Below are 24846 nucleotides of genomic sequence, written 5' to 3' on the forward strand. Positions count from 1 at the left end.
GCAGGCGCCGCAGCGGCCAGGGCGGAGCGGAGGTGCTGGGGCTTCACGAGCGGGGCGGCCTCCGCTCGCTCCCCACCAGGCGCCATGTGGGTGCCGCTGTCCCTCCTGGCTCTCGCGGCGCTGCTGGGGCCGCGCCGGAGCGCGGCTTCCCAGGGGGAGCAGCCGCCCGCAGGTAACGGGCGGGACGGGACGGGATGGGAGGATGGGGCGGCTGGGGCAGGCCGACCGACTGAGGGGCAGCACGGGTCACCTGAGGGGCGGCGGCACCGGCCGCGCCCTGTCGCGGAGTCCTCTGTGACCGAGCGCCGCCAGTGGTGCCGCCGGGCCCGCATCGCTGCTGCGGCCCGCTGCGGGCGCAGGGAGCCGTCGGGGCAGTGCGAGCGGCCGGGCCGTGGCGGGGAGGAGCCCCCGCTCCCCGGGGCTGTGCCGTGCCGTCCCGCCCAGGCGCCCCGGCCGAGCTCTCTCCGGTGCGCGGTGCAGCCCGGCCCCGGAGGCCATCTCGTGGCGCGCGCACCGGCGGCGCGCTGGTGACATCAGCCTTCGTTTCGGGTGTTTGCACATTTTGGCACTCAGAGCCAAATGGACTGGCCTGCGCCGCTGTGCTTTATCGCTTCCTATGTCCAAAGAAGTAGAGAAACTGGGAATTTCAGTGCGAAAGTTGGGAGCACGGGACAGGGGAGTGCAAAGAAGGTATCGGGAGCACGGCCTGGAACACGCATATTTTGGCCAAGCACTGCTGGGGAGGAGAGGTGGCTTGCCAGCGAAGAACAGTGTTGTGTCTCTGTTTGCAGAGTTGTGGCAAGTAAATTACGAAAGAAATAGTCAGATTTACATGTGTCACTTTAAACTGAAACGGTTCATTAACAACAGAGATTGCTGTCTAATAGTCACAAGGGAACATGCATTTAATTTTTATTGAGACTGCTGAGAGCTGGCTGTGTGCCCACGCTCCTTGGATTCTGCAGATGGAGATTTCCTGGAGTTTAGATCCATGCCCAAGTGAAGTGACTGAACTTGATTACCCCTGAGCATGGGCCACACCAGACTTTGGAAGTCTGCTTAGGTTTGTCTGATATGGACTAGCAGTGCTAAAAATGGTAGTCTGCTTGCATTCTTGTCCCTTAATAGTTTACATTTTGAATATCCAGTTTGTTTGACTTGGTGTCTGATTGTAAGTGGCTAACCTTGCAGGGAAACTATCTTTTTGCCACATTTGATCAGTAAGGTGGCTTGATATGTTAAATATTGTCTTGTGTGGATATGTTAAATACTGTCTTGTGTGGTCTGACTTAGTCTCTTTTAAGGGCATGCTTTTATTGCTAGTAAAATATGCCACTTCTACATTGTATTAAGCATTTTTAGGGTAAAAGCCACAATACCAGTAAATCATTTGTGAAATAAACCTGCTGTAATCTAGCCTGGTCCAGCACAACAGTTATCTCTGTAAGAGTAGAGAGCAGTGCTCTGGTGTAGGTGATGTACCAAGCTGCCTAGAAGCAGAAAGCTCATTTTTCTGCATGTGAGTGAAGCAGCAAACCCTCAGCTCAAAGGAGCAGAATGTATTTTTGAGTTAGGTTTTGAAAACTCAAGCAGCATTTTCTTAGTGACTTACACTCAGCTTGGTCACAGCCACTATAACGATGCCCTTCAGAGACTTCATCATATAAGTAAAAACTTATTTTTTTAGTGAACAAAAGCATCATGAAGGGAGTTCTAATTGACATTGCTGTGTATTAGTTGAATGAAAATGCTGGTTTTATATGTAATGACTAATAACATGTCCTTACTTCATTATAATATTGGTGCAAGCAGATGTGGTGACTTACAGGGGAAGAATTAAGGTAGAAGGGGAGTCTGAAGTATGTTTATGATGCTTTCACCTACAGAATAGCAGGCTGGGTCAGATTGGAAAGGGAGCACAGTGGGTCATCTGGTCCAACTTTCCTGCTCAATCATGGTCATCCTAAAACACATGGCACAAGATTGCATCCAGATGGTTCTTGATTATTTCCAGTGAGGGAGACTTGACAGCCTCTCTGGGCAATCTGTTCTGATGCTTGGTCACTCACACATGAAAGAAGATCTTCCTCGTATTCAGGTGGAACTTCCTGTGCATTGGTTTCTGCCCATTGCCTCTTGTTCTGTTGCCTGGCACCAGTGAGAAACAGTCTTATTGGCATTCCTTTTTCAGATACTTGTAGACATTGATGAGGTCCCCTCTCAGTCATCTCTTGAGACTGAACAGGCCCAGCTCCCTCAGCCCTTCCTCATAATGAAGATGCCCCAATTCCTTGATCAATTTTGTGGCTTTCTGCTGGACCTGCTCCACGAACTCCATGTCTCTTGTACTGAGGAGCCCAGAATTTCCATGGCAACAATTGCATGATTATTTTTTTTTCCTTGAGTCTTGTAGGGCTTTCAATGTGCCAGTCGTATAATAGATACCTCAAGACTGAGTGTGTAATGAGGAAATGTTCAGTTATCTTCATCTTCCGTTGTAGGACACCATTTTCCTTAGAAAAGGAATGAAGCCAGACAACCCAGCAGCAGCTGGAACACCTCCTGCATTTCCTGCAGCTGGATGCCTAATGTGCCTGCATTGATAGCCCTCTGACTCTAAAGTCAGAGGAGCTGGGCACAGAGGAGATGGGAACTCTCTGTATTTTAGTATCATGGAAGACAAGGTCTGTGGTCAAGGTGAAGAAGATTTAGAGGCTGTGGTAGCAGTTCAGGTGCTTACTGCACATTGGAAGCCAGATTTCCAGGGACATGTGTAGTTCGTTTATGCAGCTGACTTCCTGTTGTATGGGATAATCGTGGTGGTCTTGAGTTGTTCTTTTATGGTTCAGATTATTGGCATTCATAGCAGTTGATGAGCTGCAAACAAAAATTAGGTTGTAGAAAGTGCTATATTTAGATATCATCTATTACAACACTTCTATGACAAAAGGGAAGAATAGTCATAAAATAGATAAAACAGTATTTAACTTATTACATCAGGTTTTTTAAGTGTCCATCTTGTGCAACTTGCTGTGCTTTTTCTCAAGATGGTGTTCTCAGTGTGCCTCTCTTGTTAGTACAACTTACAACCTTGTGGAAATTTTTATCATAAACAATGATTTTAAAAACTCCACAGAACAGTGTCAAACCTCTGAGCCCTGAGAAAACACAATTCTGTTAATAGAAGCTGTAAAAATGCTCTGTATACTGTGTATAATGTTTATTCATGATGCTTAGGAAATCATTTAAGTTCATTTCAGTAAATATTAAAAAAATTAATAGCTTTAAATTTTACCCCAGTCATAGTACTCACTTCACAAATAAATTAGTTTACAAATGAATTTGAGGTCTTTTGAGTACTTCCGGTAGAACCTTCTGCATAAATCGTTGTTACATGCATTAATTTAAGCTTGTTTGTAGTAAATTTTTTAAGGAAGTACCATCCAGGTATGGGAGTGGCATTAACAGAGAAATGCATGTCCTGGGTTTCTTTTGGAGGGATAAATCAAAGTGGGTGAAGGCAAGCACATGCAAATATTTTCACATACACCGTGTGGCTGCTGCCGCTTAAAAGAAAGCCAGTCGGTAGCAGGCACAAAAGTTCTTCATCTCCTTGGTGCTTGCCAGCATGCCAAGCTCCCAGCCAAGCACAGCCAACAGGCAGCTCCCCTCCAGCAGTCTGATAGGAGCAGGAGCTGTTTAGTGCCTGGTCTGCTGGAAGCGCACAGAGAGGCAGGCATGCTAACCTGGGTGCGCTGCCTTGAAGGAGAACGTGGCAGAAGGCAGAGCCACTGCTCTGACAGACATTCCCATTTCTCCCCAGGGCCCGTGCTTGGTGCTCCTGCAGCCTGTGGTGAGCAGTGACCCCTTCCTGCTCAGATTCTGTCCTGTGGTGCTGGGCAGTGCTCCTAGCTCTCCTCTAGCCCCCAGATGGCTGAACTCTGCTTTAGTGTGGGCCAACTTTGTTTGATTTAGAGCAGATTGAAGTGAGGATATTAATGGTTAGGAGGACCATTTGTCATGGTTTAACCAAGCATCATGTGGCTGCTTGTTCACTACCAGCAGGACTGGGGAGAGAATCAGAAGGGTAAAAGCTGGAGAACTCGTGGATTGAGATAAAGAAAGTTTAATAGGGGGAAGCAAAATCCATGTACATAAGCAAAGCAAAACAAGGACTGAATTCACTGCTACCCATGGGCAGGCAGGTGTTGAGCCATCTCCAGGAGAGCAGGGCCCCATCACAGGTGAGGGTTATTTGGGAAGACAAACACCATGACTTCAAATGTTCCACACTTCCTCCTCCTTCCCCCCACTTTATGTCCCGAGTGTATACAACACAGAAAGCAGCAATACCCTGGGAGCCCACTTGCATTGCCATGGCTGTTATCAGAATGCTCCCAAGGCACACCACAGTGAGGTGATAAGCAGTACAGCAAGCAGCGAGCACTGGACTCAAACATACAGTCAGGAAAGTGAGCCCCGGGACAAACACAGGAGTGTACTCATTACTAACTAAACAGCACTAACACCTGTAAATTCAGTCTAGTACATCCGGTCAAGTCTGTCATTATCTCAAACCCTTTGAATCCCAAGTTGGGCACCAAAAAAAAATTAAGGAAATTCAGCCTTCAGAGAGAGACTAGGTTGTTTTTATGTGTTATTTTTCATCCTTAGCATTGACTTGCTGCCTTCTGAATTCATTTTTCACAGTATTGGTTGCCTTTTTGCCACCTTTTTTTCTGTTTGGGTATTTTTTCCAATGCATATGGCTGCAGAGGCATGCAGAAGCATTCAAAGGTAGTGCAAATTGATCTTTTTTCCCTTGTCTTCATTTTCATTGGCGGTGAAAGTAAGGAGAGTGACTTTTTTACATTTGTGAAGTCATCAGAACTGCTACCCTTTCTGGGTGCAGTTAAAGGGGATGTGTGAGATCAGGTCCCTGTATGGGCTGTTTATGTAAGAGTTGGACTCAGTGATCCTTGTTGGGTCCCTTCCAACTCAGAACATTCTGTTAATCTGTGAAGTGAAGCAACTGTAGGTAAAGCACAGGGCTGGCACAAGGAAGGCACACTTCTCCCGGTCAGGGGCCCAGAAGGGACCAATTTGTTACCATTGCAGCTGTTTGTCTTTAAGTGATGAGTTAACCATGATTCTACAGCACAGTTCAAGCTGTTGTCCCTCTTGGCCTGTTGAAATGGCTTGTAAGTGTTTTCCTATGATGTATCACTTGGGGATTATAAGGATTTGTTTGTTTTTAATGGAAAGCCAAAACAGGAACAAATTTTCAAAATACGTTTTTACTTGTTGTTTTTGCACAGTTTGTCTTTTCAAGCTTTCAGTTTGTGCTTTCAGTCCATATTTCGGTGCCTACATGATGTTTAAAAGGCACATATGACTTGAATGAACTTTTATGGCTTTTAGGTCCACTGTTGTCTCAGATAGCTGTACCATAAACTCTGCATTGTGGATTCATCAGGCCCTGTTCTGTTGCGTACATTATCGCACTTCAGCTGAATTCCACTTGTGTGAGCTGTGGTGACAAATCCCTCTGTGTATATAATAATGTCAGAATGAGGGAAGGAACTTCAGTGTTGCACAAGATACACGTATCAGCTTGAAGGCTGTCTCATTTTTACATCTCGGAAATGTCCAGTTCATTGAATTAATTTTTGCTCTAGGCAATGCATTGCTGAGGCTCAGTGAACAGGTCGGACATCTACATATATACAAAATATTAAGTCCTTCTGTAGATGCTTTAAAAATAGGTTTTATTGAGTACATGGCTGCTTCAAACTTGTCTTTCATAAGTACTTTCAGGTATTGTTAAGGAACCGTTACATAGTGAACAAGAATGTCAGGTTTCAGGCTGGTAAAGAAGTCTGTATGGTTTGCATATATCTGACCCTGCTGAGATTTGTGAGAGGTATGCAGTGGGTGTTTTTGACTCGGAGAAGTAAATGCATAAAATAAGACAAGTTAGACTTGTTCTTCACAAGTTACACCTGTCTTGTAGGTAAAAACAAGCATTTTCTGCCTTGATAATGTACACTTTTGAAGCAGAACTACATCATATATTGTGTGCAAGTAGTGGATTAGTTCTAAGAATTATCTGTCTTAGAAGACACTAGGTACACTTGTTTATGTTACTCCGAAAAAAACCCTCCAAACCAACCCAATATCCCCCTTATTTCTTAGCAGCCTGAAATCAAGCAGCAGCTGATACTTGAAGTAAAACAAGTCTTTCAGTGGAGTTTGGCTTTTAATTTCTTCCCGCATGTATTTCCTTACTGTCTGCTCTGCAAGTTTGCTGAAGATGTAAACGTCTACTAAATCTTAAATACATTAGTTAAGATAATTGCACATTGAGAAGGTGTTTGATTATGTATATACACATTCGTGTCCCATAGTAGTCACCTGATGAGATCTTTGTCATCAGTATGGCAGCAATAGTTTGAGTTGTTTGCATGTGGACAAATTAATAAATTTCTGTCCAAGTTATAAACTGATGCAGGTGTGAGTTTCTTGAGATAAACTGTGTGGTTGTATTCCCACATCTATTTTTTGTTAAATGCTAAACATCCAGGTCACCCTGTGGTCCTTGTCTTTGCTTTTACCCCTCTCTTAGTCCTATCTTTGCTTTCCAAAATTCCAGTTCTTTATCCTCAAAATACAGGCATGTTGAATTTCTTCTCCTGGCATGCTTAAAAAAGATATCTGATTGGCCTACCTTTGCCCTTTATTCTATGGATGTAGAGCTGCTTTCTGCAGTTCCTTTTATGTTGTTTTACAATACAGATACACATTTCAAAAATTGTTCTTGCTGTTCTCTGTTGGCTTCTCATCAGCCAGTGTTCCTGTCCTACAAGGCAAGGTGAACTGCAGATGGGAATCACTTTGTTTGAACTGGAGGCAAAATAGAACTTGTTGAGTTTTCTGTGTCATGCATTGTAACATGAACTGCTGATCAGTTTTCTTATCTCTTTCCATGCTTGCTGTCTCACTGTTTGAATTTGCACCTTGAGTATTGCTGAATTTATGTTTATTATAAATTAAAAGGAGTTTTATGTTTAATAGTTAACCTTTGTGGCACTAACTGCTATTGTCATCTTCCACTTATGCCTGCAGAACAACATAGAATGTGGCATAAAATGTTTAGAAAAATGAATGCTTTCATTCTGGGTTCATTTCAATGGGTTAAGTAAAACAGTGTTTCTGTAAAGTATTAGGGCCTTTTACTGGTGATATGCAGAAATGGCATATGTAAAGATTAGACAGTGGCACTTTGAAAATCTGAAGGGTTCTCTGTGGTCTGCACTCTTGATGCTGGAGTGAAATGGGACTGCGGCATCCCCAGGCACTGTCTCTGGAGAAGAAACCATTAGAAATCAGATAGCCAGCCTCAGTAAAGGGGCTGTGAGCTAGACAACAAAGATCATTTGTTTAGCACCCTCTGCAAGGCCTCACATGCCTTGAGAGGGGGGGCAGCACCTCCCAGTTCAGGATCGTTGGCAAATTGGCCCAAGGTGCATTCAACTCCTGCACCCAGATCGTTGGTAAAAATCCTGAACAGAACAGGCCCTAGGACCGGGCCCCAGGGAACACTGCTGGTCCCCAGCCAGGTGCAGCCCCATTCACAGCAACCCTTTGAGCTCTGCCTTTCAACCAGTTCTTCACTCAGTGCACTGTGAACCTGCATGGGCCAACTTGTTCAGAAGGACAGAATGAGGGACAGTATCAAAAGCTGTACTAAAATCCAGAAAAGGTACATCCACTGCCTTCCCTTCATCCACTAGGTATGATCAACTGATAAATTAATAAACCAGTTAAATGGGACTTTCACTTTGTGAATCCCTGTTGACTGTTCCTGGTGATAGTATTGCTCTTTCAGTGTCTTCCAAGAGCACCCGGCATGATCTTCTCCATCATTTTTCCACGTGCTGAGGTTAAGCTAACAGGTCTGGTTTTCTGGGTCTTTCCTCATGCCCTTCTTGTAAATTGGAATGGTGGCTGGCTTCCAGTCAGCAGGAAACCTTAGGCAGCTGATGGAGGGGTCCTACTGTAACATTTACTACCCCCTTCAGCGCTCTGGGGTCATCCCCATTTGTTAAGCAGTTTCTTTTGTATAATAGTACACAAAAGTTAAATTTTTCTAAGGCTAGCTACACTGTGGCTTAAACTGGCATATTTGAAGTAATGCTTGTATGCGTTGGCCCATCTGTGTGCTTGACACCTCTTCTGTCAGCTTGTCACCTTTTTTTTTTCTTGTGGTTGTGAATTTGATGATTATGTTCCTTTTTTTCCAATAGCTGAAATACCACTCTTGTATGTATTAAAACATAAACCACAGAACCATTTGCAGAGTGATCTATGTTTCATGTATCAAACCTTTGTGGTCAATAGCATATCTCAACCTCTGCGTATTACTTTCAGTAATGTGTTATATTTGTGGTCTTGTTCTCAGGATGTGAAAATTGTTTACTTTCCCCGAATATATCACAGAGTAAAGTTGCAGTACTTGCTTCGTGAACAAAGAGCAGTGTAGAGCAGGTCAAATAAGAGTTCCCTCAACATGTTGTAAAAGCTACATTGAGAATACTAAGAGTGCCAAACCAGACATTGAAAAGCTGAGTTGTAAGAGTTAAATTTAGTTGAGTGACCTTCATTTATCTTTTCTTCCTGAGTATCATGTGGCAGCCTTCAACAGTTACAGCATACTGTAATTTTCCTTCCACTACAGCTGCTTCATTGATATCTCTGTTGCTGTTGCTGCTTAGAACAGATACTTGGTGAATATAAAAAACTGTCAGTGTTGCTTCTTATTTTTGTATTGCTTTATGACATTACCTCTGATATAGATGTATATGGAACTACACTATAGCTTCAGTGTTCAAATTCCTTACAAATGTTTGTAGTTTATTTTGGTCATCACAGCTTACTGAAAATACTGCTGGAGTGGTAGAAGTATCACTGTTAGAAATTCATGTGGAATCCAGGCTTTCCCTAGCAGGCCTGTTGTATTTTGGCCTTGGAGGTCCAGCTCTGGTACCATTTCCCACCCCAGCTCCTCCAATTCATTTTATGAACAGCAAGAGAAATCTACAGGAACTGAGCTAATCTCCTCTAACTTGAGTAAAGTCTTACTATCTGTCTTGCTGGTACATCTGTAGAAGACCAACACAGGGGTATAATCATCACTGCCTATGGACCTGATATGGGCTGTCTGATGGACTTGCTTTCAGTGAGCGTGGGTTATCTGATGTTGTTGCAAAGAGGACAAAAGCTGTCTCTGAAGGAGAGATTAGTAATAAATCAGCTTACAGGGCTCATAGGTGTCTGTAGTGGTGACAGACTAGCTCATTTGGGGCAAGTATTTGTGATTTTTATATCTAGTGTGTTGCCTTTTCCAAATAATTTAGAAGTACATTTGGCTGTTCTTGTGCTTACAAAGGTCTGTTTGTCAAAGTGCAATTGTTCTTTCTTCTAGTGCCTTCACCAACAGAGATTGTAGTAACATCCGAAAATTTCAAAACAGTTTTGCATTGGCAGTACCCATCTGTGCCTGAAACGCCTCGTTTTATTGTGGAAATCAAGCCTTACAAGTAAGTTCTTACTATTTTATTTCCTATGCCTGATATTCTCTAGAAGCATATAAAAGCAGTCAGTCCGTGGTAAATTCTTTGGTTTCTATGTAGTGAAGTCATGTAGAGTGAAGGTTGCCCAAGTGTAAATTAAGGCAAAATTTGTCAAGTAACAGAATGGCTGAGGTTGGCAGGGATCTCTGGAGGTCATCTGGTTCAAACCCCTTGCTTGAGCAGGTCATCCAAGACTGTGTCTAGTTGGCTTTTGAATATCCCTAGGGGATGCAACTCCACAACCCCCCTGGGTAATCTGTGCCCTCACGGGTCCTGGCCACTCTCACAGTTTTTTATTACAGGCAGTGTATTGTACAGAATTGTGCAGTTGAAGTTGTATTTACTATTATTTGATCTGTTTTACAGTTTAGGTTACTATAAGAACGTCTCAACCTGTGTGAACACTTCAGCTCATTTTTGTGATCTCTCAGAGGAAATATGTGACCCTTATTTATCTCACTGGCTTCGAGTTAAAGCTTTTGTTGGGTCACAACAGTCTGAATATGTCGAGGCAAATGAGTTTATTTTGCAAAGGCATGGTAAGTTGTATCTAAGCTAAACCTTGTGATTTTTTTTTTCAAAAATTTAGAAAGTTAGTAATTTATTATTATTTTTGCTCTCTTATTGCACTGCATTTGGGAGTATCTTAAAGCCAGGAGTCCAGGATGAAATGAAGCGTGATTGCTTAGTAGGAACTTCACAGTACTTGTTAGCCCTGACTCTGTGGTATCTGAATATTTGTTTCAAAATTTCTAAAGGCAAGAAGGTGATGCTGATGGTGCACTCTGAATCCTTCCCATATTCTTGCCTGATGCCCCAGAAACCAATTTAGGGTGGGAAACTGTCACCAGACAATGTGGACCTTTAGGCATCATTGAAGTAATGATGCCTTGCTTGACACTAGAATGCCGTGTACTGATAGCTTCAGGTATCTAGGTACTGTAAGTTACTAGTTTTTCATGTAAATCTTTCGGCCTGCTTTGGAAAAAATTAGCCTTTAGCATTAATACTGTAAAAGTAAATTTTGTGTCTACAATCCAGTGTGGCAGGCTCTGGCATTCCATGGGCAGTGCAAAGGAAATGCAACAGAATGAGAAAAGACAAGGAGTCTTTTTACCATGCTTGCTCCATTCCCAACATAGAGCTTTCAGGGGAAACCTGGTGCATGAGATTCTATCTGACTTGGGCTATGCTTTAGCTAGAGCTGGATTTCTACATTGCTGGAGCTGAAGGAGTGGAGTCCCTCTTTGTTTTCTGCTATGATTCTGTCCCCACCCAACAGTCCTATGACTTGAAATAGTGGCTGGTTTCTAGAGTTTGACAAGGGGACAGAAGTCAGGGTAGTAATGCTGAGTGTGACAGTTTCCAGAAAATTGGTGGCCATGTGTGGAGAAGAGAGACAAAACACTTTTCCCACTGAACAAGAAACCCGTGTTCAGTCAGACCATTAGACACGAAAAATTCACATAAACCATTGCCATGGGAAATCCAAAGTTTCCAAATGTTGCTTACAGTGAGATTTGTTTATCTTTTTGTATAGCCTTTGTTTCAGTACAGTACTGTTTTTAACTGAGGTGATTTATGATGGGATCTAGTCAGCAGGATCTTGTATTCGGTTCTCATTCGTGTATATGTTTAATTGCTGTTAGCTTTTTCTGTTGTCAGCTGAATTTTTATGGACTTATGTGTGTAGGAAAGTTGAATTGTTTAATAGTGAAATTCTTCATGGACAATCTGTTTCTATTTTACAAACTTTAGTTAATTAATATTAATTAGTTAATGTATACAAATGCCTCCATTACTTCTAAGCAACCAAGAGGTCTTACCACAGCTATGGAATATTAACAGCATGGGAATAAATACGTAAGTCTTCTCAAATCTGTGATGAATTTTGGAAAGCTAACTATAAATACCATTATTTTATGTTAAAAGCTTTGGCCTAATCAATGTGTTGCAGGAAAAATAGGACCGCCAAAACTGAATCTCTCAAGACATGGTGATAAAATTGTGGTTGATATTTACCATCCTGAATTCCCTCTTTCTTGTATTGAAGACATTTATTCAAGGCTTGAGTACTTGGTGAGTGCTCGGAATAGTAAAAATGAGGTAAGTTCCAAAAATAAAATTCAAGATTAAAAACACTTGTTTACCTTAAATGCCTATACAAGGGATTTGCTCCTATGACACACGGAGCTAACAGATACCAAGAAAACGGTTGAGCACCTTAAATGTTGAGCACATTACAATGAGATATGTGAATGAAAGGTCTGGATTTTAGTTGACCAAATTAATGCTTACAACAAAAATTAGATTACTGCATTAGCTGGACACAAGATAAGTGTTACCTGATCACATGCTGGTGTTTCTGTGTACATGCTGAACATTGGTAACTTTACTTGTGCCCCTCTCACTTGTCTAAAGAGACCTTTAATTTAAGAAAATTACCTTCCAAGGTATTTATACCAGTTTATTTAGCAATCATGGAGAGTGAACTCAAGGAAAATTACAATAGGTGTGTTTACTTACAGTTAGCTTTTCATATGGATCCAGGTACAAGTTTTATAAATGAATTAGAAATGTGAATCTCTACTATGAACAGCACAAATTTTAGCTGGAAAATACCATGGTCTGATCAAATACAACATCTTGAGGTAGCCAGTAAGCTGATGTTCACACAGCTTTTGCAAGGCATGTGGCTGATGTAGGAAACACATGGTGTTTTAACCTTTTTTGAAGTGGTAGAAGGTACTGTAACACTGTTCTAGTGAGTCAGATGATGTAACATGTCTTCCACTTTTTTTGCAGACTGAAGAGTTCTACGAGGACAACTGTACAATGCATAAGTGTAGCCTCAAAATCCCAGTTCCTAATGAAAGTTCCACATACTGTGTTTCAGCAGAAGGACGTTTTGATGATCTGATGGTTGGCACTCCATCAGAGGAAAGCTGCATTCCTGTTCCTCTCAAGCAGACACTGAGTAAGAGGATTCTTATATTATAGTGAGAACATACTGAATCTGAAGACAGATCTGATCTAGCAAGTATTTGAGGTCTGATAATAGCCATTGGATGCCTGTGGGAGAATAGAAAAAACAGGGAAAGCTTAGTAATTATTTTCCAAATGCACTTTGACAGTTCTGACCTTTACAGATCATGTATTGTTTTCAAGTGACCCTGACCTCTTTTTGGGGTGTTTTTCCTGTGTTGTTGGTATCACAAAACCTGTTTCCATTGCACGTGATCATTGGTGTGATTAAAAAAAGACATGGATCATTCTCTGAGCTATGTGGTTTTCATATGCATTGTCTCTTCTAGCAGCTGGCTTTTTGCTCAGCCTCCTCACTGAGGAAAATGTATATAGACTTTTAATTTGAAGCAACTATAAACTTACAGCCATTAAATTAAGATATTGAACTCTTTCTTAATTAAAGAGAACAAAAGGCAGATAGTGACCCAAATTTATATCTGAACCTCTTGAGACGTTGTAATTGTACTTCATTATGGCCTGGAATTTCAGCAAAGAGTTAAAGTTGATAGAAGCAGTTTTCTTGAATGCACAGGAGCAGCTGTATGAGTGAGGCAGGAGGGTGTTAAGGAGAGTCAGACTAGTGGAGTCCTACTAGTAATTGTTAACAATTCTGTGTTTTGGAAGATTCCACGTTTTACTTTTATTGTACATAAACTCTGTGCAGTTATGTTAGTTAATATACTATCACATGGAAAATACACAAATCTCATCATCTCCATCTGTCATCTCTAAGGAACAAAAAATTAGTTGCAAAATTCCTTTATTTCTATAAAAACATGATTATGTTTATATAAATTGAAAAGCTTCTGTCATTCTCATTTTTATTTACTCCATAAAAGTTTTATGGATTAAGTTTTTTTGAGTGAAAAAAGGTAGTAAATTGACAAATTCACACATTACAGGTAAGCATTCTGACCTATTACAATTTCTGAAATTGTTCTAAATGATAACAGCAGTGGCTTGTTTTTCCAAAATTCCTAGTAGATTTTGCTTTAACTTCTTAGGTATACATTTTATCATCATTCTGTGTGTTGTTATTGGGACCTTGACTATAATAGCAATGGTATACTGTGGCTGCAAGAAACTGAGGAAAAGGAACATAAAGCTGCCTAAGTCTTTGGTAAGTTCTATAACTACTGTATCTTTATGCCAATCTCTTGGGTTTGTTTGGTTGGGTCTTTTTGGCTTTTTTACTGTTGTCTCATAGATATTTAGAATTTATGCCAGTCTAATATTCTGATAGGCTTTGCAACTAGCTGCCTCTTACTTTTTTTAGGGCTAGACTGCAGTGTCTCTTTACCTGAAGTAGCAGTAGTTGATCTAGTTTGAGAATTTGGTTCTTAAAAACTCAGTGTGTGTGTACCTAGAAGGTTTGTGTTCATTGTAGTAGCAGAGACACAAAACCACAGAATCACTGATGGGAGAAGAATATTTGAGGTCATCTACTCAAACTCTTTTGCTCAAGCACAAGAGCAGGTTACCCATGAGCATATCCAGATGGCTTTTGAATACTTGCAAGGAAGGAGACTCCACAGCTGCTCTGGGCAACCTATTCCAGTGTTTAACCACCCTCACAGTTTTTCTTACATTCAGAAAAAATTCCATGTGTTTCAGTTTGTGCCCATTTCCTTTCATCCTGTCACAGGAGCTCTGAGATTCCTTCATTAAATGATAGTATTGGAATTCTGCTAATTGCTGCAATGTTCTTAGTGATGTGCAGAGTAAGGGGAGGGACTAATAGTGCTGTAGGAAGAGAGAAGAAGGACATGGGGAAATCTGTTCTCACACTAAGCAGTTACAGGGAAGAGAGGTCAGCCGCTGCTCTATCTTAAAAACTCCCTGTAGCCATCCCTAGGAAACAGAGCGGATGTTCCTTAAAGAGCAGCAGCACTCCTTGGTTTCATGTCAGGTAAGAGTGGAATATCTAACAACTATGGTTGTAATGTTCTCCTGGTGTCGTGTTACTCACAATAAATGAGCAACCACAACTTCAGAGAATGCCACCTGAGGCAGTAGTAAACAGGACTCACAGGAAGTGTGTCTTCTCAGTGGATAAAGTCTCATGTATATAAAGAGTAGGCAATGATCTTTGATTCCATGTTCTTCAGTTTCAAAATCCTTTAAAATTACTCCCCCATAGTCAATGCCTAAGATCCCTCTGGAATCTGCATTCTTTAGAATAGAGTATCAGGAGGTGAGATTGCTCTGACTAAATGGAGATATCTAAGCCAGAGGTGGTCCCTTTGTAGTAAAGCAGTAATCTAGTTCACCAACTTGTGCAGCACAAGATGATTCATCTTATTCTGAAATTATATACACTTCTGGTCAGACAAAATGTTCTCTAAAATTCCTGTTTCTTTCCATGGACTGTGGTGGAGCCAGGGGACTAGTTTGGAGGTAGCCATTCACACTGTAGGCTTTAAAAAAATGGGATGAGAGCAGCCTCTCTGATGGCATCTGCAGCTAGGCCCCAATATCAAAACACACAGGCCTGTAGAGATGCTGGAGGCTTTTTGTCATCTTCACACCAGTGTGTAATTGTCTGAATGTGTGACATTGTGTCCTGTGTACACACAACAGTAATGTTTGTGTTTAGGATTACAGTGTAGTGCTCAATGGATCCATAGTTATTTTAGCTTTCCAGTACCACTGTGATATCCCATCTAAAGGATCAGGAAAAAGAATATCACAAATAGAATGTGTGCTTCTTAATGCCTGTGAGCTTCCTGATACGTGCTCCAACTTCATGCTTGAGGCTCACCTTGTAGAAACTCATTTGTGTGCCCATATTCTCATTTTACTGGGCTGTATGTTATTTTGTGGTTCCTAGGCTCTGGCACCACAGTATGGTTCACACACTGCATCATATTTTATTGCTAAGGAGCTGAATGAGGCCTATAACTATTTATAAATATTGTTAGCTAGGTGGTCAGGCAATGAGACAAGCTCCCTTGGGAAGTGGTTACTGTCCAAATCCTGTTCAAAAAGCGTTTGGCCCATGCTCTGAGATGTATGGTTTAAATTCTAGGTTGCCCTGGGTGGAGTCAGGAGGTAGATGCTGATTCTTGGGGGTCCCTTCCAAATCAGGATATTCTATATTTCTGTCCATTTTCATTGAAGTCTCTAATGACAAATATAAGTTGTAGAGCTCATAGAGGTAGTTTCAATACAGGTAATACGAATACTATGGGAATGTAAAATGAGCAATTAGTAACTTATGAATAATTATTTTATGGTTAATCATTTAGAGTAATGAACAAACAATTTAAATAATTAATATTAATGATAAATTTAATTATATTACATTATCTCTATAGACTTAATGGCACTTGAAGCCTGTCACTGACCTTTGAATGTGCACAAGGCATTTCGTTCTGTACAGGTTATGATCATTGCGCCTTACCTGAGCTTGTCTGAAAATAAAACATCTAGGGAGTTTTTCCATCTGTTAAAAGGCTGGGCAAGATTTCCTACCTTAGGACTGCTGTTTTTCAGCATTCTGCTTCCTGGTGACTTTAAGTAGATGGTAAACATCATTTGAATGACTTCCAGCAACTTGGAATTTTCCAACAGAAGGGAAAATAAGGAAGAGTAACCATCAAGCAGCTACCTTTGTGAGTCTCACATACTTAGAGAAAAGAAAAAAAAATCCATTGCCAGTTAGAGCTCCAGAGCTTTTATACCGTCTTTTTTAAGCTGTTCATGACTCCCAAGAATTACATGTCAGTCATGTCTAGGTCCTGCTTCCACAGTGCAGCTGTCATTCGGTATAGGCAATGGATGGTTGTCTTCATCAGAAGACATGTTTGTTTAAATGTTTAAACATTATAAACAGTAGGATCCTACCAGGAATATGCATATGTGAAATGGGACAGAACATGTTAGTCTTCTGCCTGGATCAGAGGAATCTGATGTTTCAGCAGTTCAGCTGTAGTTAAAACTTTCATTTATTTATCTCCCAAAAAGTATTACAAGAGGCTGTCTCTTTCCGCCCATCATCTTCAGTCACTGCAGTTTGGCCTGTGGTTATTCCTGTACTAGATTTTTGTTCTAAGATTTGTGATAAGGGCTCACCCACTTTTAAAGGAACATGACCCTAATTTACTGATACGCTGTGGGTATCTCTCTCTCTGCTTTAACGTCACTGTCTTTTTCTTCAGTGCCTTTTGTCCTTAAATTATGGCAAATATTTTTGTGGGTAGAAAAGATCCACTCTCTAAGAGAATGAGCTAAAGGTGAAAGTTGAGTCTTGCTTAAGCCAACTTTTCTGCTATCTGCTGATGCTTTTTCTGATTCTGACAGGAATGACAAAGCTGTGTTCTGTCTTTGTATTTGTAGAACACTTAAGGATATTCACAAAACACTTGAGAATTTTCTTTGCATCTGGTTTTTTTTTTTAGTTATACTACATAAATTTTTGATGTGGAGAAACTAGTTGTTCCTGTAAATATTGACTGACACCACAAATAATTGTCATCTTAGAAGAGAGGAGCTGCTTCATTACTTTTGTGAAAACTTTTCCCTGTGGGCATCTATAGGGGGCAGTAACATAGTCTTCTCTTCATGAATTTACACAGCATTAATGTTTTGAGGAACCATGCAAAGCCCACAAAGATTTTTGCCATCATCCTAATAAGATTTGAAATGGAGTTCTCAAACTCTCCTCCAAGAAGCGTGCACCTGAAAATTACTTGGATCTCATGGGTGGACACATCATTAGAAAAGGAAGTTAAGAAAGAATCTGTTAATTACCTTAACTGTTATGAATTCCTTGGGATATGTTATTTATCTGTGTTCTTGAGCCTGACTTTCAGCAGTTTATTTCCCTAGTCTGTTAAAACAGTGAAAGACCTGAAAGCTCAGGTGCTGTTACTGGAGACAGGAAGTCACGTGAGTACCTGCACATGCCAGGAAATACTGCTGATGTCCATCTTAAGATCACTGGCTGTCAGTTTGCTAGTATTAGGTAATATGCATAAAAGAAAAATATTAACTTTCCTATAGTAAATATTTCCTTTCAAATAGCAACTGTATCTTAATTACCCTTGTTACTTAAGATCTTTTGAATGGCCTTCCAGTTAGTGTAATAAGCTATGATTCTTATCTTTGAAGCTAGAAACAACTGCATGTGTTGCTAAATTGTCTAGTAGTCATGACTCAGTGACTCTTAACAAACCTTTGGTACCGGGAAACTCACACAGGAGTTTTTTCTTCTGATCACTTCCTCCTTTTGTGAATGGGAATAGGAGTGTCTTTGCACCATCTTGACTTGGTCAAAAACTTGCCCTGAGAAAAATGGATTTCCTCTTTTGAGAAGTCTTGGATGTAGTTGTACAGAGAATATGTATTTTATCCTGAAAGTCTCTGAGTATTGCCAGTGCTCACTGTGAAATGCCAGACCTGTGTAGAATACAAAGTGATCCCTTAACACATTTTAGGACTGATTTTTTTAGAGCTGTGTGAAAATCCTAAAAGGACAGAAACAAGAACTCATTGGGTTTTGTTTTTAACTTCAGTTTAGCATGTACTGGTATGGGGAGAGATGGAAAGCTGAAAATACAGCTTTTGGCCATGGTTTCTGTAATACTTTGTTTTAATTCACATTCCTCAAGTATTCCACCTTACACAGCGGATTACCTTCTCTTGTCATTTGCTGTGTGATTATTGGAGTCAGATTATTGCTGACCCCCACCCCAAAAAACTATAGATGCTGGTTCCTTGAAGATCAGTGTTGTATAGCATAGGTACCCAATATTTTGGATATATATCCACTAGTACACTAGTCCTTTAAGTTGTTCTTAACATTTTCAGTATCTATCCATTATTGATTGTAATCTGTTCCTTGCAGCTAACTTTTAAGCATCTGCTTCTTACGAATGAGTGGTTTCCATGAATTCTCATGGAAATTACTCTGAATAGTCTTTATATAGTATTCTGTTTCCCCATAACAGAAAATGAAAATCCAGAGAGACTGATGGCTGAATGGCAGCTGGGTTCTAGTGTGTCAGGAGCCACCTGAATGCAGTTTTACTAGTTTTTCAGTGGCAACCCTTGATTCCCCGGGGGATTGCCTCACCTTTTCAATGTTCACACGGCTGTTTGTAAAAAAAAACTCTAAGATGACCAGTAACTGCTCTTCAGGGAGTAGTGTTTGCTTGACTTGCGGTGGTGCTTGTTGTTTAGCTGGTTCGTTTTCCTAAATTGTAATGTTTTCATTGATCCAGCCTTAACCACAGAGTAGCATCAACAAGGTATCAGGGCTACTGAGGGGAAAGATAATGGGACTGAAGTGAGAGATGAAGGCAATTTCTAGTGAAGTCAGCACAGTCTGAAGGTGTGAATGTAAAGCTACAGCCTCACAACCTTTTAATCAGGGAAGACTCTTGAAAAGCACAGTCAGATTGGATCATCTGGTTTTGATGGCACTTGCAGTTCTTACACTAATATAGACTGGGAGGTTCTTTGTGCCTCTTTGTAATTTCTCTTAATATTATTTTTCTTTCTTTCCTCCTCCTGTATACATCCCTTTCTTCCAAATTTGCCTCTATCTAAATTTTCAGGCAGATTTTTTTTTTTGTAAAGTATCTGAAAAAACAGTGATTATGTATTTTATTAAGAAGTTCAGGTATCTATAATACTTGGTATTGTGATACACATACATAGTGAATTATGAAATTTGGAAAAGGGCACTATTAACTCTTTCTCCCTAGGCATTCTGTTATCTTTAGGGAACACCATCAAATAGCTGAAAATTTACCCTATTTTGTTTTTCATATGTATGTATTCGTGAAAAGACATTAAAAAAAGACTAAAGAATTTAAACAGCCTGAAGGCATATCATAATTGTTTAAAACAAGCTGGGGCCTGGCCATTGAAGGAATTCATGTGATCATCCTGTGGAGGGATTTCAAAGTGAAACATTAAAGTTTGTTGGAGCATTAAGGGACTTAGTGACACTGTGAAATAAGTTGGGAGACTCCAGCATGGGTGCAGTTACTGGGTATGTTGTTAACTTCCCTCCTGGCTGAGACAGGGGCCACTGTAAATTACACTCATTAGCTACAAAGTATGGAAGGTTTTCCCAGCCGAAGAGTATTACATCTTTCCCTTCTTTTGCTGTTTTCCTCTACACTGGAAACTTCAAAATACAGTGAGTGACATGAAATGGATTTGATCCTTGTTAATGTGCTTGCCCAAAGAAATTCTTGAGATCTTGCATACAAGTGTTACTGGAACAGTTGAACTCATGGACATAGCCTTATGACCATACCAGATTTTAATTTTGCAGTTTTGTTTTGGAATTGGTTATATTAATGTTAAATTTGTTATTATTAACACACTTTTTTTTTTTTTTTTTCAACTTTTAAACTCAAAGTTGATTTTTTTTTTTTTTTTTTCCCATTTAAGGTCAATGTGATGAGAAATCTGAGCACAGGTGCCTTACTGGGACCAAAATCAGAGGGGAAGTATATATCCGTAATTAGCTTCCCATCAGGTCACTCGGAGTTGCCAGTGAACGGTGAAGTAACATTGCTGGAGATAGAGCCAGAAGAAGAAGCTGTTAGTCCTGTGACTTCCTGTGACGGAGACCCTGCTGTCTCTTCCCCAGAGGCACCACCCAAGGTAGAAGAGGTGCCTGTGCAGGAAAGCACAGAGGAGGTATCTTCTGATGCTGATGAACAAAATTGTAAAGTAAAAGAGAGTTACTTCATTTCTGGCAGTAGCCAAATGGATACATGCAGTAAGTCTTCAGGGGCAGAGATTTCTACCACAGAAACACAGCAAACAGTCATCCCAAGCAGCTGCTTCAAGTTTTCTGGCTATGACAAGCCTCATGTTCCATTAGATGTGTTAATGATAGATGTTGGTGAAGAACAGCCTGTGAATGCTTACAGGCCAACTGAGTAACCAGAATAACTGAAGTATTTAACCACAACTCAGAAAGAATAGCATTACTGAAGGTTATGGAAAGTCTGGGTAAAATTGTGAACATCTACAAGTCATACTTGTTCTGCTCAGTTGACAATTGAAAGTAGTACCTGAAAATGACATAAAAAGTGTGGGGAAGTTTCATAATAACCACTTTTAGAAATGCCTTTTTATATGACATAACTCATTGTTTCCTATTTGAAATAGTGCTGTGTTTTTTTAACAATACTCTATAGAAAACATAGCATTGACTATAAAACAGCAACTGTACCATTATTCACTTCTGCCTCAAATCCTTTTTCAAAGTCAGTTCAATGAATGTAATGCTTAAGAAATCCTTCACTTGATTAAGATAGACATGTGCAAGAATTGAGAGTTTTTACCATTATTGGAGGTATCCTCTTGCTTATCTTCCTCTCTTGAAGAGTATTTTTATATTAAATTAGGTGCTACTATTTCTTTTAAGTAAGACTAGGCCTATAAGCTCTTCCTGTAAATCTTAAGAATTTGATTCCATGTCAAAGAATTAAGAAGTAATGGCCATAAACTAAGAATACAGGTTTGCCTCAACATGAGGAAGAACTCCCTTACATTGAGGGTGGCTGGCAGAGCACTGGAGGAGGCTGCTCGAGGAGGTCACGGAGTCTCCCTCTCCGAAGGCGTTCAAAACCCACCTGGACACATTCCTGTGTCACCCACTCTCGGTGACCTTGCCTTGACAGGGAGTTGGACTAGATGATTTCTAGAGGTTCCTTCCAACCCTAAAAATTCTGTGAAAGTACCAGTTATTTGTAGGCTTTGCTGTTACTTGAGTACAGCAGCATCCATTTGGATCACCTAGTGACGTGAGTAACCATGTCACGTTCTGGATAACTCCAGAATGTATTAGCAAGCTGACTGATCATCACCGAAGGAAAAAAAAAAAAGTCTGATGGATGGTTGCACAAATTCTTTAGAAAATGTTTTCAAAATTCAAAAGCCTGTTTTTTTCTGGGGCATTTTATCCTAATATTTAAAACAATATATTCTTTAAACAGAAATCAATAGAATTTTTTCCAAGCATGTTTTCTAGCAGGATGAAAATCACTGCCATTTCCCCCCCCTTTTAATAACATAACTTAGGAACTACATAAAATCACCCTCCAAAAGTATGTTTCAAGACAATAGAAAAATAGTGTGGTTAAACTGTACTTCATAAGTTTTATTGTCATCTGACAGCCTTCTGAATTCTGTATCATAGAGATTGTAGTTTTGAAAACTGGGGAATAAGAATTTTATAGCTTTATATTGAAATGCATGTAATCCATTTATTTCCCTTTGGTCAAGATTTGATAGGTATTTTTTATTCATAGGAAATGTTTAGAGCAATCATTAATGAAGTTTAGTTCAGGAAAAAAAAGAACACTTTACGGGTACAAGTTGGTCCATTTACACAAAATTGTGGTTTTGTTTTAAAAGGTGTTTTTATAGGATTATCAGACTTGTTAGTATGTTACAGCAGGTGGTTTTAAAGGAAAACCAGTACTTCTGTCCGTACATTTCTCAGTGCCATGAGTATTCTTAAGGTGAAGTTAGTTTGTACAGCAGTTTCAGGAGTGCTTCCATTCTTGTATATATCAAGATATTGACCACAAAGATACAAAAGATTTAAAGACAATAGCTATTTTTTCCCATCTCTACTCACAGGAAGGTAACAGATTGGTTAGCAGGGTTTTGATAATTTTAGGAAAAGCCAAATTAAGCAGGTGAATTTTGTAGTTATGGTGTCATGGAAAGCCCAATTAGTAGTTGTTAGCTGGCTGTGATCTGTTTCTGCATTATATTCAAATGTAGTGAGATCCCCCTAGCAACTTTTCCAATGTCATGTTCTGGGTTAAGTTCCTAGAAGGCAGTGCTTAGTGACTTTCTGCTTAGGATGCGCTAATGTGTAGGTCTTGCCATGGCAAAAGTGCAGAAAATAACTCTCTTGGTGTTACAAGAAGGCTTTTTTAAAGTCGGGATTAATTGCACTGAAGCTCCTAGCAGGCTGTCTACTAAGTACATGAGCAGCTGTGTCTTGTGCAGAGATTGGAGTTGATGTAATTTCTTCCTGAGTTTGGAGGTTTGTTGATGAATATGAATTGCAAGAAATACCTCAGGAATTTATAAACGTCAGGTAAGTGTTTAAGTTGAACTTGGCTCTGAAGGGATAGAGAGGGCATTAGAAACTGTGAAGTTAATCTTGTTTTATGGGAAGAAGTTTCTGGTCAGACAATCTGCTGAGTTTTCTTTGCAACTGCTCAGAGTGCTTAACCTTGCACTTGGTAGCTTGTTTTCCTTCTGTCAGTTTTGTCCAAAAAATAAGTAGGATGTTGGTGTTCTCCAAGAAGGTCAGGAATTAGCTCTGGCAGTTGTTGGATCTGATATATCTGCCTCAAAACTAAGATTCTGTCAGAAGCATGTAATTTTTTTAAAAATTAGATTTGCATTCTTAACAGTGCATCAGGAAACCCTGGTGGTGTTAGAACTAAGAGTCAGCATCTTAGATTTGTCTGAGCTAAGTGTTCCGTTGTTCTGGAAGATTTTCCTTTGCTGACACACTGGAAGAGGAATGCAGATAGACACATTTTAAAACCAAGTGACTTTCTCAGATTCTTCTCTCTTTCCCCTGCAATACAACTACATTGTACATTTTTCTGAATCTTTCAAATAACGTGGAGTGAAATGTGAATGAAAGGACCCAGCCAGGAGCTGGGATATCATTAAGAACAGTGATGTTGAGATCAATAAGAAGTGACACAAAAATATATCATAATATGTGGGAAAAATGTGGCATGGCAGATAGTCGTGTATGGGAAAGGCAGTGTTATTTTATAAGCTGAAAATCAAAACCAGTGGAATGAGTGCTTTGTACTATATCACGTGTATATATCTTTACACACACACAACAGAAATATCTGCTCTTGAAATACAGCATGGTTAAATGTACTTTTTAATCAAAATTTGTGAACCTTAACTACAAAAACCACTGAATTAGCACCATCCCTGCAGTCTGTCTTCTCTGTGCTTCATACTTAACTAGTGGCACAGGGATAGTGTAGATGCTTAAATTGCTCAGGCCAGCTTACAGCTTTTGTAATTGTGAAATAAAAAAGTTTAAGGGTGTGCAAAGCACAGGATTCTTTTACTAGCTGTGACTAGCTGAAAATGTGAGGCCACAGTGAGACAAGGATGTGTTTCTGGGTCAGTAACCTGTTACCACCAGTCCTGCTTCCAGCAGTTGCCAGTAGTGGTATTGAGAGCTTAAGAGTAGGGCAAGTCATGGTGGTAATCTCGGGATACAGTCCAGTAGCTTCCAGTGTGAGAACTTCTTGGGATGGGAATGGAAATACCTTTCCAGCTACAGGTAGTTAGCCATGCTTTTACAGTCCTGTAATACCAAATATCTGAGCAATGTGGCTGGGAACCTGTCAGGTAGTATTTATCTATACCTTTTCACCTAATTGAGTTAGTTTAATTGATTAATATTCTTGTGATGAAGTTGTTTGCTTGAGCTTCTGGATATTCATACATAGCACCTTGATCCAGAATATGAAAGTGCCTAACATTTATACATTCAAAATCATTTAATTCATTCATGCCTTTTACAGACCTGTCAGCTATCCAGTATGACACACTTAGAAGGTTTTGACACTTCAAACCTTTTCAGCTGATTTTTACTCTTGTCCTGGCTGCTTAGCATTCCTCCCTCTCTCCTGAGGATGATTTGGGTGATGATGTAATATAAGACTCCAAAACATTATATCCTGTGAAAGAGAACTTCACAAAATTTCTAAGAACTTCAGTTCTTGTTCTTGAGTGGACATTGTAATTTTTTATTATTAGATCTGCAATTAACAGTGAAGTATTGCAGCAGTACTGCATGCTGGCACAGAAACATCAAATCTGCTTTTGTGTGGTTTTCCATGTAAGTCAGTAATTAGTTTTAAAAAAAAATTGTCAAATCTACTAACATCTGTGGAAACAAGACACCATGTAAAGTCCCAGTTGCCTGGAACAGACTTCCATATTTTTATGTAATCCTTCACTAGAAGATTGCAGAAAAAGAAACTTGCATGAGAAAACCTGTTTTTCTCAGGGTTAGGAATAACCACCAGTTGCTTTGAAGTGCTTCCATGTAAACATGGAAGTATTGAGTATTAATAAGTAAGAGATGTTGTACTTGGTCCAAATTAATAGTTTTAGCGTGTCTTAAAAAAACCAAAAACCCAAAAAGCAA

The 24846-nt window shown here is 40.0% G+C and overlaps 1 protein-coding gene across 1 annotated transcript; it reads left to right on the forward strand.

Moving 5' to 3' along the window:
- On the forward strand, positions 1–24846 carry IFNGR1 (interferon gamma receptor 1). Its single transcript, XM_048296054.1, has 7 exons — positions 1–172; positions 9485–9599; positions 9999–10171; positions 11590–11738; positions 12438–12609; positions 13664–13779; positions 20067–24846. Exons 1-7 carry the CDS (start codon positions 85–87, stop codon positions 20565–20567), a joined length of 1314 nt encoding a protein of 437 aa, XP_048152011.1. The 5' UTR covers positions 1–84; the 3' UTR covers positions 20568–24846.

The sequence above is a fragment of the Corvus hawaiiensis genome, chromosome 3 (genome assembly GCF_020740725.1).
Source record: "Corvus hawaiiensis isolate bCorHaw1 chromosome 3, bCorHaw1.pri.cur, whole genome shotgun sequence".
Lineage (NCBI taxonomy): Eukaryota > Metazoa > Chordata > Aves > Passeriformes > Corvidae > Corvus > Corvus hawaiiensis.